The 25,642-nt window shown below is 42.3% G+C and overlaps 1 protein-coding gene and 1 non-coding gene across 2 annotated transcripts in view; both read right to left on the reverse strand.

The window, feature by feature from the left end:
- The window catches only part of SLC39A9 (solute carrier family 39 member 9), a 60,779-nt gene that overhangs the window by 21,993 nt on the left and 13,144 nt on the right, over positions 1–25,642 (reverse strand). The window contains exon 2 of the mRNA XM_066273470.1: positions 8,075–8,183. Within this exon, the coding sequence (XP_066129567.1) occupies positions 8,075–8,183 (109 nt within the window). The remainder of the gene's footprint in view (positions 1–8,074; positions 8,184–25,642) is intronic.
- Positions 12,498–12,573, reverse strand: TRNAA-UGC (transfer RNA alanine (anticodon UGC)). The gene has a single exon. It is a non-coding gene; the product is annotated as a tRNA-Ala (tRNA).

Genomic DNA, 25,642 nt, shown 5'->3' on the forward strand with positions numbered 1-25,642 from the left:
AGGGTAGTATATGTAGTCTAGTTCTACATTTGAAAATCACTGTAATTTTCACCACACTAGCAGACAAAAAAATATATTTGGCAACATCCATTTAAGATAACAACTCTCTCGCCTGACCAGGAGATGGTGCAGTGGGTAGAGCGTCAGCTTGGGATGCTAAGGACACAGGTTTGAAACCCCAGGGTCACCAGCTTGACTGCGGAATCATCTGGCTTTAGCGCGGGATTGTAGACATGACCCCATGGTCACTGGCTTGAAGCCCAAGGTTGCTGGCTTGAGCAAGGGGTCACTCACTCTGCTGTAGCTCCCCTTGACCCCTGTCAAGGCACATATGAGAAAGCAATCAATGAAGAACGAAGGTGCCAAAACTACAAGTTGATTCTTCTCATTTCTCTGTCCCTGTCTACCCCTCCATCTCTCTCGCAAAAAAATAAAAAAAAGATAAAAACTCTCAGGAAAGTAGGAATAAAAAATATATATTTCTTTAACCTAAAGTTGAATCTATAAAAAATAAAAAACTACATCTAATATCATAGACAATGATCAAAGACTGAATGAGAATAAGACAAAATTATTCAATTTCATTCCTAATCAATCTCATAATGGATAATACAATCATGCAATAAGGGGAAAAAAAGCATATTAGAAAGAAAAACATTAAGCTGCCTCTATTCATAGATGACATGGTTATTTATGTAGCAAATCTCAAAGAATCTACAAAAATCTTTTATAAGTAATAAGTGAGTTTAGCAAATTTCTAAATACTAGAATACTGAAAATAAAAAAAGTTTTAAGTATCATTGACAACTGCACTAAAAACATGAAATATTTAGATATAAATCTAACAAAATATCTATAGATCTGTATGTTAAAAACTGTAACACTGACTAATCAAAGAAGACCTAAATAAATGGAGAGATATACAGTATTGTGTTCATGGACTGGAAAACACAATAAGATGTCAATTCTCCCCAAATTAATTTACAGATTCAATTCAATCTGAATCAGAATCCCAGCATGATTTTTTGTAGATATTGACAAGCTCATTCCAAAAATTTTACAGAAAGGCAAAGGAATTAGATTAACAAAAACAATTTTGAAAAATAAGATCAAAGTTAGAAAACTCCACTATCTGATTTCAAGATTTTCTATAATGCTACAGTCTTCCAGACAATGTAGTATTGGCAAAGCATAGACAATATAAGTCAATAGAACAAAACAGTCTAAAAATAGACCAACACAAATATAGTCAACTGATTTTTGACAAAGGTGCAAAAACAATTTAATAGAGGGAAAACAGTCTTTTCAACAAATGGTGTTAAAACTATAGGGCATCTATCCATATACAAAAAATGAACCTTCACTCTGAATTCAAAATTAACTCAAAATGAATTAATAGATCTAAATGTAAAATCTAAAATTATAAAACTTCTAGCCTGGGCTCTGGCTAGCGGCTCAGTGGATAGAGCATCAGCCCACCATATGGACATCCTCGGTTCGATTCCTGGTCAGGGCATATAGGAGAAGCAACCATCTGCTTCTCTCCCCTTCTCTCTTCCCTGCTTTTCTCCTCCTCTCCTGCAGCCAGTGGCTCAATTGGTTCGAGTGTGGCTTGGGTGCTGAGGATAGCTCAGCTGGTTTGAGCACTTCAGCTTCAGGTGATAAAAATAGGTCGGTTCTCAAGCATCAGCCCAAGACAGGTGTTGCTGGGTGGATCCTGGTCGGGGCACATGCAGGAGTCTGTCTCACTATCTCTCCGCCTTTCACTAAAAAAAAAAAAAAAAATCTATCTATCTATATATATAGATAGATAGATAGATAGATAGATATAGATATAGATAGATAGATAACTTCTAGCCCTGGCCAGATAATCAGTTGGTTACAGTGTCATCCTGAAGCACAGAGGTTGCCAGTTCAACCCCGGTCAAGGCATACACAGGAACAGAACAGTGTTCCTCTCTCTCTCTCTCTCTCCCTTCCTCTCTTTCTAAAGTCAATAAAATAAACATTAAAAAATAAAACTTCTAGAGAAAACAAGAGAAGGAATCTTTGCGAACTTAGGTTCAGCAAGTTTTTAGAAATAACACAAAAAGCACAATTCATGAAAGAAAGAATTGATAAATTGGACTTCATCAAATTTAAACACTACTCAGTGAAAGAGGCTATTAACAGAAAGAAAAGATAAGCCACAGACTAGGAGAAAATTCTGGCAGATCACACATCTGATAAAGAATTTGTATCCAGAGTATATAAAGAACTCTCCAAACTACTTAAGAAGAAAATTCAATTTAAAAAATGAGCAAAAGATTTGATATTGCCTAAGATATAATAGTGGCAACCAAGCACAGGAAAAAATGTTCAACTTCATTACCAATTTGGAAATTGCAAATTAAAACCACATTGAGATACCACTGCTCACCTATTAGAATGACTAGAATAAAAAACTAAAATGGGCCCTGGCTGGGTAGCTTAGTGGATAAAGCATCAACCCAGCACACCAGCAGCCATGGGCTCAACCCCAGGTCAGGGCATGTACGAGAAGCAATCAATGAGTCCACACTAAATGGAACTAAGTGAAACAAGGAATTGATGCTTCTCTCTCTCTCTCTCTCTCTCTCTCAAATCAATATAAAAATTAAAACTGAAAAAAACCAACCAAAACAGATAATATCCAGTGCTAGCAATGTAGAGAACCAACCGGAACTCTGAAACATTGCTGATGGGAATGCAAAATGGTACACTTTGGAAACGCTTGGCAATTTTTTATGAAGTTAAACACACATATACCATATAACCCTAGCAATTCCACTTATCAGTACTTACACAAGAAAAATAAAATCTCATGTTTAGCCTGACTGGTGGTGGCGCAGTAAGTAGAGTGCAATCCAGATGCTGAGGTCCCAGGGTCGAAACACCAAGGTCACTGGCTTGAGCGTGGGACCACTGACATGATCCCATTGTTGCTGGCTTGAACCCAAAGGCTGCTGGCTTGAAGCCCAAGGATGCTGGCTTGAGTAAGGGGTCACTGGCTCAGCTGTAGCCCCCAGGCCAAGGCACATATGGGAAGCAATCAATGAACAACTCAAGTGCCACAACTACAAGTTGATGCTTCTCATCTCTCTTCCTTTCTGTTTCTCTCTCTCTCTCTCTCTCTCTCTCTCTCTCTCTAACAAAGCAAAAAACAACAACAAATAGCTCATGTTCACACAAAAGTGTATACACAAATGTTTATGGTGAGTTTATTCATAATCACCAAAACTGGAAACAACCCATATATCTTTTGACTAGTGAAGGAATAAACAAAAGTTTATCCAAACAATGGAATACTCCTCAGAAATAAGCAATATGGTAACTCTCAAGTGCATTACGCCAAGTGAAAGAAGCCAGACCCAAAGACTACAAGAATTTATTTTTTATTTATTTATTTTTTTTTTTCATTTTTCCGAAGCTGGAAACGGGGAGGCAGTCAGACAGACTCCCACATGCGCCCGACCAGGATCCACCCGGCATGCCCACCAGGGGGCGATGTTCTGCCCCTCTGGGGCGTCGCTCTGTTGCATCCAGAGCCACTCTAGCGCCTGAGGCAGAGGCCACAGAGCCATCCCCAGCGCCCGGGCCATCTTTGCTCCAGTGGAGCCTTGGCTGCGGGAGGGGAAGAGAGAAACAGAGAGGAAGGAGAGGGGGAGGGGTGGAGAAGCAGATGGGCGCTTCTCCTGTGTGCCCTGGCCGGGAATCGAACCCGGGACTCCTGCACACCAGGCCGACGCTCTCAAGTGCATTATGCCAAGTGAAAGAAGCCAGACCCAAAGACTACAAGAATTTATTATTTATTTATTTATTTATTTTTCATTTTTCCGAAGCTGAGCCAACCGGCCAGGGCCTTACAAGAATTTATTTAAATGACATTTGGAAAAGATTACACTATAGGGTCAGAGAAGAGATCAGGTCTGACTACAAAAGGGCAGCAGGAGAGAATTTTGTGTGATGGAACTTTTCTATATTTTGAAGCAATAACATGATTCCATGCATTTGTCAAAAGTCATAGAGGTGCACATTAAGAAGACTAATTGTAAAAATATATAAGGATAATAAAATTCATTATATTTTATTTTTCATTCTTTTACAGAGACAGAGAGAGAGTCAGCGAGAAGGATTGACAGGGACAGACAGACAGGAACGGAGAAATGAGAAGCATCAATCATTTGTTTCTCGTTGCGCATTGCGACACCTTAGTTGTTCATTGATTGCTTTCTCATATGTGCCTTGACTGTGGGCCTTCAGCAGACCGAGTAACTCCTTGCTCGAGCCAGCGACCTTGGGCTCAAGCTGGTGAGCTTTTTTTTGCCCAAACCAGATGAGCCCTGGGTCTTCCGCATCCCAGTCCGAAGCTCTATCCACTGCGCCACTGCCTTGTCAGGCTAAAATTCATTTTAAATGATAGCATAGGGCTGGAGAGTAATCCATGATGAAAGGTTAAAGAGACAGGAATGCTTATTTTTGGAAAAGCAGGTTTATAAAGTACATTGTATCTATTTTCAAATAAATCCAAAAAAAGTACTCTGAGCCAAAATCAGAAAAACTGAAAATAAAGAAATAGGACCCAACACACAGTAAACCTTAAAAATTATATCTGAAATATGGTATGTGTATTGTATTTCAATAAAATGGTTATAAAAAATACCTTAAACCTCTGGTTGTCAAACTGCGGCTCGCGAGCCACATGCGGCTCCTTGGCCCCTTGAGTGTAGCTCTTCCACAAAATACCACATGCGGGCGCTACTTCAATAAGGAATGTACCTACCTATATATTAATAGTTTAAGTTTAAAAAATTTGGCTCTCAAAAAAAATTTCAATCGTTGTACTGTTGATATTTGGCTCTGCTGACTGATGAGTTTGCCGACCACTGCCTTAAGCAATTCTCTCCTTTACCCTAATGTTTTCCAAGCTTGTCTATTAAAAATTATTTGGCAATTTGTTAGAGATATTCCCAGACCTTTTCCCTAAAGGTTCTGATTCTGCAATCTAGGTTGGGGGCCAGGAAACTATACTTTTAAGATGTACCCCCCCAAGGAACTTTTATTATCAGACAAGTTTAGCAAACAATTGCCACCCATAATTCTTTCTTAGCTATAAAGCCAAGAACAAAAACTTAATTGTCTAGTTAGTCATAGTCTGAATGTTTCCTAGTATACCAGCTTATTGATCTCTACAGTGGAATAATCACTCCCAGCAAAATTCAAGCTGATCCACTGGGATATGAAAGAAAATACTGATTGATATATGTTTACCTTAAATCTTATATTTTAAATTTTTCTATAATTTTAGTCCTGTATTTCATAATGTACATAGTAAATCAGTAGACTGTGCATGTATATGTTTTTTCCCAATCGGACGTGTGATCAAAAAAGAGTGGAGCCTCACTGGTGGTGGCACATATGAGAAAGCAATCAATGAACAACTAAGGTGTCACAATGCGCAGTGAGAAACAAATGATTGATGCTTCTCATCTCTCTGTTCCTGTCTGTCTGTCCCTGTCAATCCCTCTCTTTGACTCTCTCTCTCTTTAAAAAAATAAAAAATAAAATAAAATAATTATATTACTGGAAAATAATTATATTGTATCTTGTAAAAAATTTGAGCTTGACTTGCAGTGAGGAAGTGGATAAAGTGTTGACTTGGAATGCTAAGATTGCCGGTTCAAAACCCCAGGCTTGCCTGGTCAAGACATATATGAGAAGCAACTACTAAGAGTTGATGCTTCCCACTCCAGAGCGTTGACCTGGGATGCTGAGGTACCAGGTTCAAAACACCAAGGTCACCAGCTTGAGCACGGGTTCATCCAACTTGAGCGTGGGATCATCAACATGATTTTAGGTTCGCTGGCTTAAGCCCAAAGGTCCCTGGCTTAAGCAAGGAGTCAGTGGCTCAGCTTGAGCTCCTCCAACCCCATCAAGGCACGTATGAGAAGCAATCAATGAACAACTAAAGTGCCACAACTATGATTGATGCCTCTTATCTCCTTCAACCCTATCTCTCTTTCTTCCCCTTCCTGTCTGTCTCTGTGACCCCCATCTCTGAGAAAAAACAAAAAAACAAAGAGTGGAAAGTACTGCTCAAAGGCTCCTGATTTATTATTTTTTTTCCCCTAAAGCTGACAAATCCTCAGCCTCAGTCTTATTTTACAATAAGATCCCTACAAATCATTACTCTTTACCATCATGCCCATATTCATACCCTAGGTATAAGAACATCATCACTTTCAATAAAGGACACAGGTCTTTCTCTCAACCGAGATCTGGAAAATAATTATATTGTATCTTGTAAAAAATTTGAGCTTGACTTGCAGTGAGGAAGTGGATAAAGTGTTGACTTGGAATGCCGGGATTGCCGGTTTGAAACCCCAGACTTGCCTGGTCAAGACATATATGGCCCTGGCTGGTTGGCTCAGCGGTAGAGCGTCGGCCTAGCGTGCGGAGGACCCGGGTTCGATTCCTGGCCAGGGCACACAGGAGAAGCGCACATTTGCTTCTCCACCCCTCCGCCGCGCTTTCCTCTCTGTCTCTCTCTTCCCCTCCCGCAGCCAAGGCTCCATTGGAGCAAAGATGGCCCGGGCGCTGGGGATGGCCCAGGCGCTAGAGTGGCTCTGGTCGCAACATGGTGACGCCCAGGATGGGCAGAGCATCGCCCCCTGGTGGGCAGAGCGTCGCCCCTGGTGGGCGTGCCGGGTGGATCCCGGTCGGGCGCATGCGGGAGTCTGTCTGACTGTCTCTCCCTGTTTCCAGCTTCAGAAAAATGAAAAAAAAAAAAAGACATATATGAGAAGCAACTACTAAGAGTTGATGCTTCCCACTCCTACCTCCCACCCCTTCTCTCTCTCTCTCCTCTTTCTATAATCAGTAAACAAAAATTAAAAAAAAATTTTTTTGGGGGGGGGGCTTGTCTGGGATAAAAAATAAAAAATTTTAAAAAGAAAGAAAAAAATATAAAAGGCACATATCTCTTTACACTATTCTTAAAGTCCAGTAGACTCTTGGCCTTTGAAGATTCAGCTCACCAATTTAACAGCTGTGGTTTCCTTCACAGATAGTTGTGAAGTTCCATGACAAGTTACAATCTGATTTTGCAGAATCACAAATTTGAATCAAGTATGTTTTCTTTTTTTTGTATTTTTCTGAAGCTGGAAACGGGGAGAGACAGACAGACTCCCGCATGCGCCCGACCGGGATCCACCAGGCACGCCCACCGGGGGCGATGCTCTGCCGCGACTAGAGCCACTCTAGCGCCTGGGGCAGAGGCCAAGGAGCCATCCCCAGCGCCCGGGCCATCTCCGCTCCAATGGAGCCTTGGCTGCGGGAGGGGAGGAGAGAGACAGAGAGGAAGGCGGGGGGGGGGGGGGAGTGGAGAAGCAAATGGGCGCTTCTCCTATGTGCCCTGGCCGGGAATCGAACCCGGGTACCCCGCACGCCAGGCCGACGCTCTACCGCTGAGCCAACCGGCCAGGGCCGCAAGTATGTTTTCAAGCTGGTGTGCAAGGACCGAATTACTGAGCCGGAGAGTGAAACAAGCCAACCACCCAGCATTTACTCGCACATAGATATACTGTTCTCTGCTTGTTGTTATTAGGGTCAAGAGAGTCTTCTTTAGTTTTTTTTTTTAGTTATCCTTTACTGCAGGGGTCTTCACCCGTTATCTACAAAGTTTACCATAAAGAGTCCTTAAATCCAAATGTGTATATCTACCAAGTTTTTCAATTAAAGAACATTAAAGATACCTATCATGTAGGACTTCGGAAATTTTTGAGTGGGCACTAAAAAAGGTCAGTCATACCCTGAAAGACTGAAATTCATGCATTATTGCAAGTAACCCTTAAGTGGTACTCATGAATTGGGGCATTCAAACCACAGACTGCTAAGGATGTGGTTAATGTCCAAAGTATCAAAAGATATGCTTTAAGAGCACTTCTCAGGGTAGACCTCAATGGCAAATGTGAACTGAGTTCAGAGTAAATCATTAAGCTCCTCTCAACCCTCCATGTCAATAGTGAATCTCAAAGAAGGCCTTTCTCTCTCTCACCCTCAAGAATATCTTCATAAAGTGCATGTACTCCTTCAGGCACGATGACCGCCAGTGCAGTTCCACAGAGAAGGCCGGCACCCAAAACAGTCACCAGCTTTAGTCGATCCTGGGAAGACAATATAAGAAACTGTTGAAAAAATTGATGAATGAATGGAAAAAAGTTTCTGAAGTATCTAATCAAGACTGTGAGCTATTCATTTGTAAGACCAAAATCTACAATGGCCAGTGAAAATGAAAAAGGGTCAGCTTCATGAATAATGAATGCCAGTTAAAACATAGAGATGCTGTTTTTAAATTTACCAGATTGGCAATGGTACAGGAAAACTTGTCTACTATCCACGACAGGGAGAAATGAGCATGCCTAACATTGGCAGGAATGTGAATTGCTGCAACCTATCTGAACCACAATTTGGCAGTGTAAAGTCTCAAAAATGTGAATTCTTTGGCCTGACCATTGGTGGCACAGTGGATAGAGCATTGACCTAGCATGCTGAGGTCCCAGGTGTGAAACCCTGAGGTTGCTGGCTTCTGTGAGGGCTTGCCAGTTTGAATGTGGGGTTGCCGACTTGAGTATATGGCTGTGATGGTGAACCTTTTTATAAAAACCGCCCACTTTTGCAGTGCTGGTCAACCTGGTCCCTCCCTCCCACTAGTAGGCGTTCCAGCTTTCATGGTGGGCCAATTGCAGTTTGGTTGCTCGCTAAGCCCACCATGAAAGCTGGAACGCCCACTAGTGGGCAGGAGGGACCAGGTTGACCAGCACTGCAAAAGTGGGCGGTTTTTATAAAAAAGGTTCGCCATCACGGGTATATGGGATCATCAACATGATCCAAGGTCGCTGGCTTGAAGCCCAAGGTCGATGACTTGAGCCCAAGGTCACTAGCTTGAGCAAAGGGTCACTGACTTGGCTTGAGCCACCTCCTCACCCCCATCAAGTCAAGTATGAAAAGCAATCAATGAACAACTAAAGTGACGCTACTGAGTTGATGCTTCTCATCTTTCTCTCTTTCTCTCTCTCTCTTTCACACACACACATGAATTCTTTGATCCAGCAATTTCACTTCCAGAAATTCATCCTAAGAAAGAAAGAACTATGCAAGATGACCACTGCACTTAAGACTGCAAACCCAAAAATAACCAAAATGTCCAAGAAAGGAGATTGCTAAATCAACTGTAATACTTTATCACAGTATCACAACACTCAACCACTGAAGATTATAATAAAGTTCTATTTATGGCTGTAGAAAGTCATAATGTACTGCTAGGAGGAAAAAGCTGGTGGCAGACAACATTGTTTTTGTTTTTTGATAATCTCACATTTAAATTATATATATATACATGTAAGTGTAAATTAAATGTTAACATATTTGTTACTTTATAATTTATAAATATATGTAATATATAATTTATAAAACATTTCTAATTTATCTAAAATAAACATGTATTACTCATACAACAAAAAATTGTGTTTAGTTCAATATTAAAATTAAACTGCTGAGGTATGATTGACATATAAAAAGTTATAAAAGGCCCTGGCCGGTTGGTTCAGTGGTAGAGCGTCGGACTGGTGTGCAGGAGTCCTGGGTTCGATTCCCGGCCAGGGCACACAGGAGAAGTGCCTATCTGCTTTTCTAACCCTCCCCCTCTCCTTCCTCTCTGTCTCTCTCTTCCCCTCCCACAGCCAAGGCTCCACTGGAGCAAAGTTGGCCCCAGGCGCTGGGATGGCTCTATGGCCTCTGCCTCAGGCACTAGAGTGGCTCTGGTTGCAACAGAGCAACACCCCAGATGGGCAGAGCATCACCCCCTGGTGGGCATGCTGGGTGCATGCGAGAGTTTGTCTGACTGCCTCCGTTTCCAACTTCAGAAAAATACAAAAAAAAAAGAAAAGAAAAAAAAAGAAAAACTATAGATACTTAATGAATACAATTTGATGTGTTTGAAAATAAGTATATATCTGAAAAACCATCATTATAATCAATGCCATAAATGATCTATGGTTTTAATCCAACCCAATCCCAGCTTTTTCTTTTAAGGGTTTTGTTTTGTTTTTGATTTTCTTTTTAACAGAGAAGGGGCTATGAACGAGAAGTATCAACTCCTAGTTTCACTTTAGCTGTTCATTGATTGATGGCCTGTCGTATGTGCTTTGACTAGGCAGCCCAGGGTTTTCGGACCAGAGACCTCAGCATTCCAGGTCAACACTCTCTCCACTGCGCCACCACAGGCCAGGCTCAACTTTTTCTTTTTACTCAGATTTCTTTGAGAGCTGCCTCTAGACATACAAAATATAAAAGATGTTTCAAAATCTACTGAAGCAGTGGTATACCCTATATGGCTTCCTGGAGTCTTAACAGTATAAAAATGATCTTAAAAATTATAAAGGGTGCCCCGGCAGGTTGGCTCAGTGGTAGAGCGTCGGCCTGGCATGCGGGAGTCCCCGGTTCGATTCCTGGCCAGGGCACACAGGAGAAGCGCTCATCTGCTTCTCCACCTCTTCCTCCTCTCCTTCCTCTCTGTCTCTCTCTTCCTCTCCTGCAGCCAAGGCTCCATTGGAGCAAAGTTGGCCCGGGCGCTGAGGATGGCTCTGTGGCCTCTGCCTCAGGCGCTAGAATGGCTCTAGCCATTGCAAAGCTAGAATGGCTCTAACGTTGCAGCAGAGAAACGCCCCAGATGGGCAGAGCATCGCCCCCTGGTGGGCAGAGTGTCGCCCCCTGGTGGATGTGCTGGGTGGATCCCAGGCGGGCGCATGCGGGAGTCTGTCTGACTGCCTCCCCGTTTCCAACTTCAGCAAAATACAAAAAATAAATAAATAAATGTGTATATATATATATATATATATATATATATATATATATATATAAAGGGTAATTATGTATGCTGCTTATGAAAAAGTTTTAATAATTTAATGGTATAGCATGTCCTTCACTTTTCTATTTTAGTTTCCTTTATGAGATCAGCAAAAATAATAGGGTTGTATTATTACCCCTGACGTAAAACTGAATTTGTTTCTATGCGGCTGGGAAAATATATATGTAGTGTCTATGGGAAAATGAGGTCTTAGCTCATGTTTAGGAAGAAGGAAGGGATCTATATATATAGCTCGTGTCTCTATTAAATACAAGGGAACTACAGTTGTTTGTCAGCACTAACTAATACTTGCCATATAGCAAGAGGGGAATTCCTGCAATCCGAGCTCACAAACCAGGTCAGCCCTTTATACATTTAGGATGGCTGTTAATTAGCTACTTATAAATTTAAGACTATTCTAAATGTACCCAGTGGCTGGGGCACTGGCTGAAGAGTTACAACCTGACTCCATGTCCAACTTGGTTAACAACTCAGTACCTCAACTCTTCTGTAAAATAAGAATATTTCTGCATGTCTTGTGAAGATATAGGAGAAACAAAAGAAAGTGATTAAAGCATTTCAGAAAAATGACACTGAGCAACTGTTGTTACTATTTTAATATTTAATACTGAGCTAGTCTAAGAGTCTTTGTCTTTTCCAAGTTACTAATCTCACCAATGTTGCTAATCACAGCATTCATTTGGACAAACTGTCAGCATGGATCACACAACAGTTCTATTCTGTGTGGAGTGATAGGGTAATTAATTTTTTCTTCATTCTCTCTAATCAATTCATAAAATTACCTTTGTTTAGTTTTCTATTTAATTCATGAATGTAAAGTTTACGTCTTCTTTTTTTTTTTTTTTTTTTTAGTGAGCAAGCGAGAGACAGACAGACAGACAGAAAGGGAGAGCAATAGCAATAAGAATCAACTCCTAGTTGCAGCACTTTAGTTGTTCACCTATCACTTTCTTGAATGTACCTTGTCCAGGGGGCTCCTGCCAAGCCAATGACCCCTTGCTCAAGCCAGTGAACTTGGGCTCCAGCCAGCAACCTTTGGGCTCAAGCTAGTTGTGGTACTTTAGTTGTTCACTGATTACTTTCTTGTATGTGCCTTGTCCAGGGGGGCTCCAGCCAAGCCAGTGAACTTGGGCTCAAGCCAGCAACCTTGGGCCTCAAGCCAGCAATCTTTGGGTTCAAGTCAATGACCATGGGGTCATATCTATGATCTCGCACTCAGGCCCGCAACCTCACAGTTTTTTGTGTGTGTGTGGTTTTTTTGGTGTGTTTTTTTTTGTATTTTTCTGAAGTTGGAAATGGAGGCAGTCAGACTCCCGCATGCCCGACCGGGATCCACCTGGCATGCTCACCAGGGGGCGATGCTCTGCCCATCTGGGGCATTGCTCTGTTACAACCAGAGCCATTCTAGCGCCTGAGGCAGAGGCCAAAGAACCATCCCGAGCGCCTAGGGCCAACTTTGCTCCAATGGAGCTTTGGCTGCAGGAGGGGAAGAGAGAGACAGAGAGGAAGGAGAGGGGGAGGGGTGGAGAAGCAGATAGGCACTTCTCCTGTGTGCCCTGGCCGGGAATCGAACTCAGGACTCCTGCATGCAAGGCCGACGCTCTACCACTGAGCCAACTGGCCAGGGCCAACCTCAGGGTTTTGAACCTAGGTCTCCAGTGTCCCAGGTCAATGCTCTATCCACTGCGCCACCATCTGGTCAGGCTTAAGTTGATTTCTAAGTAAGGACAAAATAATGGTAAAACTGCCTGGCCTGTGGTGGCGCAGTGGATAAAGTGTTGACCTGGAATGCTGAGGTTGATGGTTCAAAGCCTTGGGCTTGCTCAGTCAAGGCACATATGACAAGCAATCAATGAACAACTAAAGTGAAGCAGCTATGAATTGATACTTCTTGCTTCCCTGCCAGCAACCTTTGGGCTCAAGCTAGTTAAATATTTTATTTAAAAATAATAATAGGCCCTGGCCAGTGGCTCAGTGGATAGAGCATTAGCCTGGTATACTGATGTCCCGGATTTGATTCCCAGTCAGGACACACAGGAGAAGCAGCCATCTGCTTCTTGTCCCCTTCCCCTTCTTTCCCCTTCCCCCTTCCCCTCCAGCAGCCAATGGCTCAATTGGTTTGAGTGTGGCCTCAGGCGCTGAGGATAGCTCTACTGGAGCACATCAGCCTCAGGTGCTGAAAATAGCTCAGTACTTAAACACTGGCCCCTAGATGGGGCTGTTGGGTGGATCCTGGTCAGGGCTCATGTGGGAGTCTGCCTCACTATCTCCTCTCCTCTCACCTTAAAAAAAAAAAAAAAGAATAAAATCGAACTGGACAGAGCCAACCATTTCAAGACTGAGTTTCAGAACTGCACAATTCAAAGTAATGAATAAATTGCTAGACAACTGTCCTGTCAGCATTTTGAGTATGCTCAAATGAAAGATGCCCTTGCTTTTGCAAATTAAGGGAAGATGAGAAGTGAAGATGTACCCGAAAGAGAAAGAGCTGTTATCAAGAATTACTTGGATGGCAGTTCACAACATACACAAAAGTTATTTCTTGATGGATTATACAACTGAATGTAAAATCTAAAACTCAAAAGTGTCTAGAAAATGTAGGGTTGCAATCTTGGGTTGGCAATATTTCTTAGCGAAGATACAAAAACACAAACCAGAAGAAAAAAATTAAACATCAGAATTTAAATGTTTGCTTCTCCATTAAGAAAATGAACAACCTGACCCGTGGTGGCACAGTGGATAAAGTGTCGACTGGGAACAGTGACACTCTCTCTAAAAATAAATAAAATCTAAAAAAAAAAATGAAGCTACATACTTCAAGAAAATGTCCACAATACATATATCTATGGTAGACACTGTGGTAACCCTGACCACATCACTCCCCTCCCCTTCAGGTCGGAGACACCTGTTTCCCCAGCTGCTAGGAGTGTTGTCTACTGATGGCTCACAGATTAATCCTTCTGAGGAATCGACCTTGGACCAAAGGAAAGTGACTTCCCCCTCCCAAGGCAGTCCACAGCCACTGGTTAATCCACCAGGTTATCTGGAGGGAGGTATAAAATTGGATTCCTTTGCTATAAAACTTGATCCCCTTGCCTTAATTCAGGATATCTCTGAAAGGCCATCCAACTCCATAACCTGCCGTGGGTAAACTAAATAAAGCTGCTGCTGCAACTGAATTCTAGTTCAACTTCTCCATTTGCTCAGTCCTGCTCATTCTTTCACAAGTGTTACTCCCAAGAGCATTCCCCAATAAACTTCCTGCACGCAAATCTCCTTGTCACAGTCTGTTTTCCTGGGAAACCAACCTAAGACACTGATAAATGGCCTGTACTGGAAATATAAAAAATACAGTACAGGCGCTGGCCAGTTGGCTCAGTGATAGAGCACTGACCAAGTGTGTGGAAGTCCCGGGTTCAATTCCCAGTCAGAGGACACAGGAGAGGCAACCATCTGCTTCTCTCCCCCACACACACCTGTCCCCCCCCATCTCCTCCCGCAGCCATGACTTGATTGATTCGAGCATGTCGGCCCAAGTGCTGAGGATGGTTCTGTGGAGCCTCTGTCTCAAGCTCTAAAAATAGCTTGATTACCAGTAGCCCCAGATGGGCAGAGCATCAGCCCCAGACGGCAGTTGCTGGGTGGATCCTAGTTGGGATGCATGCTGTATCTCCCCTACTCTCACTTAAACAAAAAAATATATAAACTGTATTTATTGTCTATAGCTCAGTAAGAAACAAAAAAATAAAAATAAAAATAGGTAAAACATTAAACAGATATTTCACAAAAGATATCTGAATGGCCCAGAAGCCCATGAAAAGGTGTTCAACATCATTTAGTCATTAGGATAATGCAAATTTAAACTACAATGAGATACCTCTTCATACCAACCAGAATGGCTAAAATTAATAAAATTGACAACACTAAAAGATGGCAAGAATATAGAGCAACCAGAACTCTCATTTATGCTGGTGGAAACATAACATGGTACAACCACTTTGAAAAACTGGCAACCTTTCTAAAGTTAAAACCAGTGATTCTACTTTTGGGTATTCCCAAGACAAATGAAGATGAATGTCCACAAAAAAAAAACTTGTACAGAATATTCATGGAAGCTTTAGCTGGACCAAATGTCCATCGATGGGAGAATGGATAAACAAATTGTGGTATTATACAATGCAATGGAACTCAGTAACAAAAAGGAATAAATTACTGCCACATACAGGAACATGAATGAATTTCAAAAATATTATCTTGTTGCCTGACCCATGGTGGTGCAGTGGATAAAGAGTCAACCTAGGCCCTGGCTGGTTGGCTCAGTGGTAGAGCGTTGGTCTGGCGTGCAGGAGTCCCAGGTTCGATTCCTGGTCAGGGCACACAGGAGAAGCGCCTATCTGCTTCTTCACCCCTCCCCCTCTCCTTCCTCTCTGTCTCTCTCTTCCCTTCCCGTAGCCAAGGCTCCACTGGAGCAAAGTTGGCCCGGGCGCTGAGGATGGCTCCATGGCCTCTGCCTCAGGTGCTAGAATGGCTCTGGTTGCAACAGAGCAATGCCCCAGATGGGCAGAGCATCGCCCCCTGGTGGGCGTGCCAGGTAGATCCCGGTCGGGCGCATGCGGGAGTCTGTCTGACTGCCTCCCCGTTTCCAACTTCAGAAAAATACCAAAAAAAAGGCCCTGGCCGGTTGGCTCAGCGGTAGAGCGTCGGCCTGGCTTGTGGGGGACCCGGGTTCGATTCCCGGCCAGGGCACATAGGAGAAGCGCCCATTTGCTTCTCCCCCCTCCCTCCTTCCTCTCTGTCTCTCTCTTCCCCTCCCGCAGCCAAGGCTCCATTGGAGCAAAGATGGCCCGGGCGCTGGGGATGGCTCCTTGGCCTCTGCCCCAGGCGCTAGAGTGGCTCTAGTCGCAGCAGAGCGACGCCCTGGAGGGGCAGAGCATCGCCCCCTGGTGGGTAGAGCATCGCCCCTGGTGGGCGTGCCGGGTGGATCCCGGTCGGGCGCATGTGGGAGTCTGTCTGACTGTCTCCCCGTTTCCAGCTTCAGAAAAATACAAAAAAAAAAAAAAAAAAAAAAAAAGGGTTGCTGGTTCAAAACGCTGGGATTGCCTGGTCAAGGCACATACAGGAAGCAACTAAATACTATGAGTTGATGCTTCCCTCATCTGCCCCCCCTCCTCTCTAAAAATCAATAAATAAAATCTAAAAAATTTTTTTTGTAATATTATCTTGTTCAAATGAAAGAAGCTGTACACAAAAAGAGCATGTACTGTTTGAGTGCACTTACATAAAGTTTAAAATCAGGCAAATGAATCTATGGAAACAGAAATCAGAACAGTGGCAGGAGGGGGGGTGGGGGGGCACAGGGAGAGTAATTGGAAAACGGCATCAGGTTGTTTTATTAGGATGATGGAAATGTTCTAAATCTTCACTGGGATGTGAGTTATATCTATATATATTTGCAAAACTCATCAAACTGTATGAAGATTTGTACCTTTTACTCTAGAAATTACATATGTATATATAAAAAAAAGTAATCTGGGTAGATGTTTACTTTTTTTTTTTTTTTTTTTTTTTTCTTTTCATTTTTCTGAAGCTGGAAACGGGGAGAGACAGTCAGACAGACTCCCGCATGCGCCCGACCGGGATCCACCCGGCACGCCCACCATGGGGCGATGCTCTGCCCACCAGGGGGCGATGCTCTGCCCATCCTGGGCGTCGCCATATTGCGACCAGAGCCACTCTAGCGCCTGAGGCAGAGGCCATAGAGCCATCCCCAGCGCCCGGGCCATCTTTGCTCCAATGGAGCCTTGGCTGCAGGAGGGGAAGAGAGAGACAGAGAGGAAAGCGCGGCGGAGGGGTGGAGAAGCAAATGGGCGCTTCTCCTGTGTGCCCTGGCCGGGAATCGAGCCCGGGTCCTCCGCACACTAGGCCGACGCTCTACCGCTGAGCCAACTGGCCAGGGCTAATCTGGGTAGATGTTTACTCAACCTGAACCTCTGAAAGGATTCTATTTAGAACTATCCAATGTTAACAAAGCTTTTTCATGGCAGCACTTTGAAACCAAAGTCAGAGGTCTGTGTAGAATACCAAAAGTCAGCCCAAATTTTATTTTTCTTTAACTCATAATTCCATTCACTCATTTACATGAATCAAATTTGTGAATATTATCTATTGCAACAAACTTTATAAGCATCTCCTGCCTGGCCTGATTGGAGGTGGCGCAGTAGACAGAGCGTCAACCTGAGATGCTGAAGACCCAAGTTCAAAATTCAAAGGTCGCAGGCTTGAGTGTGGGCTCATTAGGCTGAGCACAGGCTCACCAGCTTAAGCATGGGGTTGCCAGCTTGAATGTGGGATTATTGACATGATCTCATGGTCGCTGGCTTGAAGCAAGGGGTCACAGACTCAGCTGGAGCGCCCCCGCCCCTGGCAAGGTACATATGAGAAGCAATCAATGAACAACTAAGGTGCTGCAACAAAGAATTGATGCTTCTTATCTCTCTTTCTCTTCCTGTCTGTCCCTATCTGTCTCTGTCTCTGTCACAAAAAATAAATAAAATAAAATAAGCATGGGACCTGCCCGGGTGGTTCAGTGGATAAAGCGTTGTCCTGGCACCCCAGAGGTCATAGGTTCACCCCCCTCCCTGGCCAGGGCACTTACAAGAACCAATCAGCAAGTACACAACTAAACGGAACAACTAAGTGAAATAAATTGATGCTTCTCTCTCAAATCAAAATTAAAGCAATAGCTCAGTGGATAGAGCATCGGACTGAGATGCAGAGGACCCAAGTTCAAGACCCCGAGGTCGTGAGCTTGAGCGCGGGCTCATCTGGTTTGAACAAAGCTCACCAGCTTGGACCCAAGGTCGCTGGCTCGAGCAAGGGGTTACTCTGTCTGCTGTAGCCCCATAGTCAAGGCACATATGGGAATGCAATCAATGAACAACTAAGGTGTTGCAACGAAAAACTAATGATTGATACTTCTCATCTCTCTCTGTTCCTGTCTGTCTGTCCCTATCTATCCCTCACTCTGACTCTCTCTCTCTGTCTCTGTAAAAAAATTAATTAATTAAAAAAATTAAAGCAGGCCTGACCTGTGGTGGCACAGTGGATAAAGCGTCGACCTGGAAATGCTCAGGTCGCCGGTTCAAAACCCTGGGCTTGCCTGGTCAAGGCACATATAGGAGTTGATGCTTCCAGCTCCTCCCCCCCTTCTCTCTCTCTGTCTCTCCTCTCTCTCTGTCTCTCCCTCTCCTCTCTAAAATGAATAAATAAAAATAAAATAAAATAAAATAAAAAAAAAAGAAATTAGAACCAAAAAAAATTAAAGCAATAAAATAAATGTCATTGCCATGGGTTGTTGTTGCAGTTTTTATTCTTTAAAAATTCTTAACTATCTAATAAATCATTTTAGATGCAAACAGACTTATTTTAAGCACTACAGGTGAGGATCCACATTATTTGTATAGCTGTACTCTTTCACACAGCATCACAACTTGGGATTCAATCTCAAAATTATGTGTATGTCATAGTTAAAATGCTGACAGGTTCTCTACTTTGCTTATGGTAAATCACTAAAAGGGTACATTTGAAGGAAGAAGTACAAATTCCAAGTGTCGTTCAAAATGAAATGTGAGTTCCCAAAGCGATAGTTTCTGTCAGAGAAATGAAATATTTGCTCAAGAGAGGCATGAACTGTGCAATGCACTGGTTTTATGCTATCTCATTTTACAATTTCACAGCTGTAGCCTGACTGAGCCAAAGTACTGACCAGATGTATTATTTAAAACAACAGCTTGTACTCAAAGCCATTAACTACCAGCGCAAAGCTTTGAAGTCAGTTTAATTTTTTGGCAGACACAAAGATAGGTAAATGGTTTTTCTTTCCTTGCTCATAGAAACAATAAATTGTTTGGTTACACTAAATATAAGCTAATAATTTTTAAAGCTTTTAATATTGAAAACAGTTTATTTCAATCCCTCTTGTACCATGCTCATTTTAGTACTGAAATAATCAACTGTAGTTTCCTAAACAATTAAAGATGCCTCTCTTGTTATAAAACTTGAGCCCTTCAAAGCTCTAGGCAATGAAGAGATGAAACATATAGGGTGCAGAGTAACTCTTGTTCAAGCAGGCTTCTTCCATATTCTTACAAGCAAACCTGCTTCAAGGAGATGCTTCCTGAAGTCAAGTTAACTACATTTTCTGCTAAGTGTCAGTAACAGGTAATGAAGGAAACTCAAATATGAACTTTATTTTTCAAGCCTTTACAACTGAGACATCATGTCAAAAAATGTCCTGCTTCTGGGCAGCAGCTATGTGACCCTGAGCAAGTTCAGTGTCCTCTATGAGCTGAGATGACTACTATTACTATTATCAGGTAGGAGTAGGATGTCAGCACACAGTAACTGCCCTTACTGCTCATCTTTAAGATCCTCAGTAGCATGCAGAGAAAAGCTTCTAAGCCCCTCCTCCACAAGAACATCGAAACAAAATCCAGATACTTGGCTAAAGTTAAGCGAATAATAAATGATATGATATCTGCCATTTTGCCAACGTCATATAGGTTTCCCCTTTCCTAGTTCATTTGACATAGAGGTAATAAATAACAAGCAATACTTTATTAATGCCACTTCCTCCAATCCAGGAAAACAAATTCCTTTTCTTTTTGTGTAAGAGTCCTTTTTAAATATAAAAGAACTAAACAGAAATGGAAATCCCATAAGACTGTTTGCTGAGACTACAAAAGCAAAAATTTTGAAAAGACTATTGGGAAAAAACCTGGGAAAACACTGCCAATAAATATTGTTATTAATGTATAAGGTATTTAATTAAACTAAGAAACTTAACCTAATAAAAATACATTTTCCTCTATCAAATTATCAAGCAAAGTTTTAAAAATTGACAATGATAGTACTCAATGTATGTGAGTGACATGTATGTCACTTGCGTTTTTTTAAAATACATTTAAAAATACTGATAATATATAGATTGAGAATCTTCTTAAGTACATTTATACTCTTTGATCCTATCATTCTACCCCTGCAAAAATAATCTAAAATATGGTCGTAGCATCAGACACAAAAATATACATTCGACACTATTAATGCATATTTATATAAAAATATACATTCGACACTATTAAAACAAATTTAATGCATAAAAATTTCTGTACATAAAATAATGTAATGAAGGCATTAAAAATGTCTAGAATACATTTATAATGATAAAGGAAAATGTTTGTTATACTACCAAGTAAAAGAAGGGAGAATGTAAAATTATACATATACCACATCACCAACCTTGTTAAAAATGCAAACATACAGGAAAAAAAAACGGAAATAAAATTAAAATGTTACTAGTGATTCTCGCTGGACAGTGGAATAAGAAATGATTTTATCTTCCTTTTACACATCATATTTTCTAAATTTTCCACAAAGAGCTACTACATACTTAGACTTTAAATAAATGAATGATCATTTACTTAGAGGCTATATAAATAATGGCTTGAATTTTAAGTAAACTTTGAGGATCAACTTCCTCATCTATAAACACGATAGGAATTCTTCCCTTCCAAGGTTTCTGTTAAGTGCAACATAGAATTTAATACTTAAGTTGACACTGTAGCTATTATTATTATTGATTATAGCATTGTGGTTGGATTAGAGAGCACAATGCTCTCAGTGTAAACAGAAATGTTTTCCCCTTTATCAAGTGGTTCTAAACTAGGGCACTTTGAGTTTTTATACTAATTAAAAACCATTTTTTTAACTTACTGATTTTAACAAGAGAGGAAGGAAAAGGTAGAGAGAGAGAGACAGAAAGACAGAGAGACAGGAAGGAACATTGATCTGTCTCTATATGTGCCCTGGCAGGGACTGAACTGGCCACCTCTGTACTCTGGGACAATGCTCTAAAATAACCGACTGCGCTATCTGGCCAAGGGAGTTTTATACTAATTTGAGATGTTTCTTAGTCTCCCCTTTTTATCATGCTATGACATATATCCTCTATTTGGTTCCCCATCCCTTCTAGTTTGCTGTTTCTTTCCAGTTTTCTTTCTTTCTTTTTTTTCTTTCTAGTTTTCAAAGAGCTTAGAAATAACATAGTCCAGCTCATAGGTTCTACTCTGGCAAGTCACAAATATGGATTGTTTGGCTCACACAGTGATGTAACAATATTTGAATTAGGAGCCAAATGTAAAATTCAAAAGATGTAAAAATCTGTATTTCCAACTTCTGAAAAGTAGAAAGATTTGGCCTGACCTGTGGTGGTGCAGTGGATAAAAGCATAGACCTAGAATGCTGAAGGTCACCGGTTTGAAACCATGGGCTTGCCTGGTCAAGGCACATACAGGAAGCAACTAATACAAGTTGATGCTTCCCACTTCTTCCCCCTCTTTCTCTCTCTAAAAATCAATTTTTTAAAAAAAGAAAGATTTGGCAACACCAGGGCTGGTGTCATCAAATGGCACATACTCTTCAGTTGACCACAGTTCTCACTACTCCTTAATGCTCCCAGGCACTGACAGCCATGTATTTTTTTTTAAGATCTTATTTATTGATTTTTATAGGGCAGTGGGGGAGAGGGGGAGAGAGCGGGAAGTATCAACTCGTAGCTGCTTCACTTTAGTTGTTCACCGATTGCTTGTAGTATGTGCCTTGACTGGGCAAGCCCACCGTGCTGAACCTGCGATCTCAGCGGTCTAGGCAGGTCAACACTTTATCCACTGCGCCACCACAGGCCAGGCCCAACAGCCATACATCTTGATTAAACTTTAACTGTTTTATCTTACTCCAGGCCTGAAACACTGTTCAGACTCAGCAGTTATTTGATTTTATGACCCATTACCTAGTTGTATTAGAGTCTAATCAAGAAAGAGAAATCATAAAGTAATTTGAATAGGAAAAGTTTAATATAAAGAATAACCATAACAGGGAGTGATGTAATGAGAAATTAGCTAATAAGAGAGACCAGTAAGGAATATAAGAGTAACAGATAAGCCCTGGCCAGATAGCTAGATCATTGTCCCAAAGCACAAACATTGCCAGTTCGATCCCTGGTCAGGGCATATATAGGAATAGATGGATGTTCCTGCCTCTCTTCCCCTCCCTCTCTCACTAAAATCAATAAATTTAAAAAAAAAAAAGAGTAGCAGATAAAAGGAACAGTGACTACCCCAGGGCTCAGACAAAGTACTCAAAGAAGAGGTCCCACTAAGGTTGAGATACAAACCCTGCTGGAGAGGGCATGGCTCGGACTCAATGAACGGCAATAACAGGTTATGGGACCAATTCTGATGTGTGTCTGAGGGTGTGTTCCCCACACCGAGCAATGGTGGTGAGGCAGTTTACTAAGAAGCTAGGAAAATTCCTTGACAAGTGGGATAGGGAAACAGACATACGGCTGAACAAACTGGCCAAGCAATTTATACCAGATACAGCAGGTCACCACGACAAAATCCCCAGGTGCCTAGCAATGAGCAAAACTGGCGTGGACCTCACTGCAGGATGGCCTTTCCTCCCTGGGCACACTGCTGGTCAAGTGGTTTATACTCCCTGCCCTGGCACTGACCAATCAGTGGAGACCATGATGGGGGGGGCAGGGGCGGGGCTGATGAATATTCCATTGAGATCCTCCCCTAAGACCTCCCTAAACTCCCAGCCTTTAAAAATCCTTAAGGCTAAGGACCCAGTGTGCTACCTCACCCAGGAGCACAGCTGCACCCTTTCCCCTGCTCCTTTTCTTCCCCCACAGGTGTGCATCTCCTAAACTCCAGTCTAAGGGACTCCATGAGACTGGAGAGCAATTGAGCAGCAACAGCTCGTCCAGGGCTAACCCCCCGAACCTACTCCCAAGGCCCCCTTTTCTCTGGCTCTCCAGTGAGCCAGCACCCCACCTAGACTCATTTCTTTCCCATAATGTGTCTAGATGGCCAAAGCAGCCCTGCCTAGTCTCTCTCCTGCTGCTGCTTCGACTCCAGGCCCTTCCTTGTTCCACCGTCCCCAGCTTTAATAAAAGTACTCTCAAAATCACCTGGACTCATGTTGTGAAATCTTTCCTGCACGAAGTCAAGAACCCACAAACTACCGGCCAGCCTTGGACAACCTGCTCCAGGCCCGGTCTCCTTTCTGGTACCACTGGGACACCAGGTGGGTGTCCTACAATTCAACTCAATTCCAGCACTCAATACTATCTACCTGGAGACAGTGTCAAGACCCTACAGGGTTAAGAGCTCAGTCTTATAGGACTACCCAAGTCCCCCCATTTCAGATGCCAGTCAAAAAACCCTCTTTGGGTTTGATTAATTTGCTAGAATGGCTCACAGAACTCAGACACATTTATTTACTAGATTACCAGTTCATTATTAAAAGATATAACTCAGGGACAGCCAGATGGAAAAGATACATTGGACAAGGAATGGGAAAAGGGCACAGGGCCTCCATACATTCCCCCAGCAGGAGATTCCCCCATAACCTCCAGGTGTTCACCAGCCTGAAAGCTCTCTGAACCCCACTTTTTATGGAGGCTTCATCACATAGGCCAGACAGATTAAATCATTAGCCATTGGTGACTGAGTCAACCTCCTGTCCCTCTTCCCTCCTCAGTGGGACAGAAGTTTCAATCCACCAATCAGCCCCATCCTTAGGTTATCTAGTGGCCTCTGAGTAATCACTTCATCCAAATACCAAAAGACAGCTTCATGGCTCTCATTATTTAGCAAATCACAAGGGTTTTAGATGCTCCATGCCAAAATCAGGGATGAAGGGCAGTATCACAGGCAGAGAAGGTTTTGTGGTGCCACAATGGTGGAACTTGCTAGAAATCTGCACTCTAGGGTTTCAGGGAAAGCTGTTCATCATGATAAAGTATCTTACTGGAGAGACTCCTATCATATCTCCCAAGGGAGGTACCAATGGGAACTACTGTCAGCAGGAGTCAGGGTCTTGAAAAGCTGCCTGCAGTGCAGGACAGGAGCTGGGCACTGGAGAAGCCTAGCTGGAGGCTGGAGAAGCCACTCGTGCTGCAGAAGCCTGCACTGGAAGGATGGACACCGGGGAGGCTGCGTATACTGCAGGAACTGGTGCCAGAGAAGTCGTCTAGGAGCCTGCTGAGCAAGCAAGCCAGAACCAAGAAGGAAAACTCCTTCCTCTAACAAGTTCTCTCCCGTATCCCCTATTGACAAAGCTCAACACTGTGCCAGCTGGCAAAGGAAAAATATTTAAAGGGCCCAAATCCATTTTTGCAGAGTAGTCAATAGAAAGTGATGTAGAATTGAGAGGCAATAAATTGACTGGCATACTACCCTACTATAATTACATAAAAAGATACACAGGAGCCAAGGGAGTGCCAAGGACAGTAGAGAACAAGTAAAATGCTTGCTCTTTAGGCTATCTATTAGCTAATCAGACTTTTCTGGTCCTTTAATGAGATTTCTACACAAGTTCTACAAAGAGAGGTGCTACCAATATTCTTTTCTTTCATCTCTATTATTAACTAATGTTTATTAAGTACTTATTATGCCAAGCATATTCTACTATAATCACTTCGCATATATCAACTCAATTCTATGAGGCAGTCCCAGGCAGGTACTTCTATTATTCTCCCTTTACAAGAGGCATAGGAAGCTCAAGAAATTTGCCCAGGCTCACAGAGCCAGTAACGGCAGATCCATGACCTGAACCTAGTAGACTAGCTCCAGAATCTTTACTCTTAAACATTATGCTAAACTGCTTCTCTAAAAAAACCATTTCACTGTTTCATTTTTTTTTGCTTTTATCGCCTTTCTTCTTTCCCCAATTTGCCTTTGACAAATTCATGAAAAAATTAAAGGAACATACAAGGTGCAGAAACTACAATAAAAATTTTTTCTTAGTAGAACATTGACCCACAGGTAAATAGAGGGTTTGCAATAAATAATTTGATGTAATTATCTAGTAGTTAACCTTAAGACCCTGTCACTTAAAAATGTGCATAATTGGAGTAGAAGAATTTCAATTTCCAGACCAACTGACACCTCTTTGTATTTTATTTCAATGAAGTTAGATACTGAATATTAGTGTTCAAGGAAGATTAGAATTTCTAGAATTCCACCACAGGTTTTAAGAAATACCTACTGCCCTGGCTGGCAGGCTCAGTGGTAGAGGGTCAGCCCAGAGTGTGGATGTCCCGGGTTCAATTCTCGGTCAGGACATACAGGAGAAGTGACCATCTGCTTCTCCATCCTCTCCTCCATCCCCTTCTCTCTCTTTCTCTTTCTCTCTCTATCCCTCTCCCATAGCCATGGCTCGACTGGTTTGAGCACACAGGCCCCGGCCCTGGGTGCTGAGTATGGCTCTATGGAGCCTCGCCTCAGGTGCTAAAAATTGTTCAGTAGTGAGCATGGCCCCAGATGGGCAGAGCATCAGCCCCAGATGGCGGGTGCCCAGTGGATCCCGGTTGGGGTGCATGCGGGAATCTATCTCTCTATCTCCCCTCCTCTCACTTCAAAAAAAAGGAAAAAGTAAAGAAATACCTACCTATATTTACATTTAGAATCACTACTTGTTAGCTAGAATTCCAAAATGAGCGACTGAGGATCTTAAAACATATCATTCAACAAAGCTTCACATCTAAATTCTTCAATTAAAGGAAGAGTTAAGACTATCATGTACAGAAGCATTCTGAATCCATTTCAGGTCTTCTTCCCTCAAAAAATATGT

Source organism: Saccopteryx bilineata, chromosome 4 (genome assembly GCF_036850765.1).
Source record: "Saccopteryx bilineata isolate mSacBil1 chromosome 4, mSacBil1_pri_phased_curated, whole genome shotgun sequence".
NCBI classification, from domain to species: Eukaryota; Metazoa; Chordata; class Mammalia; order Chiroptera; family Emballonuridae; genus Saccopteryx; species Saccopteryx bilineata.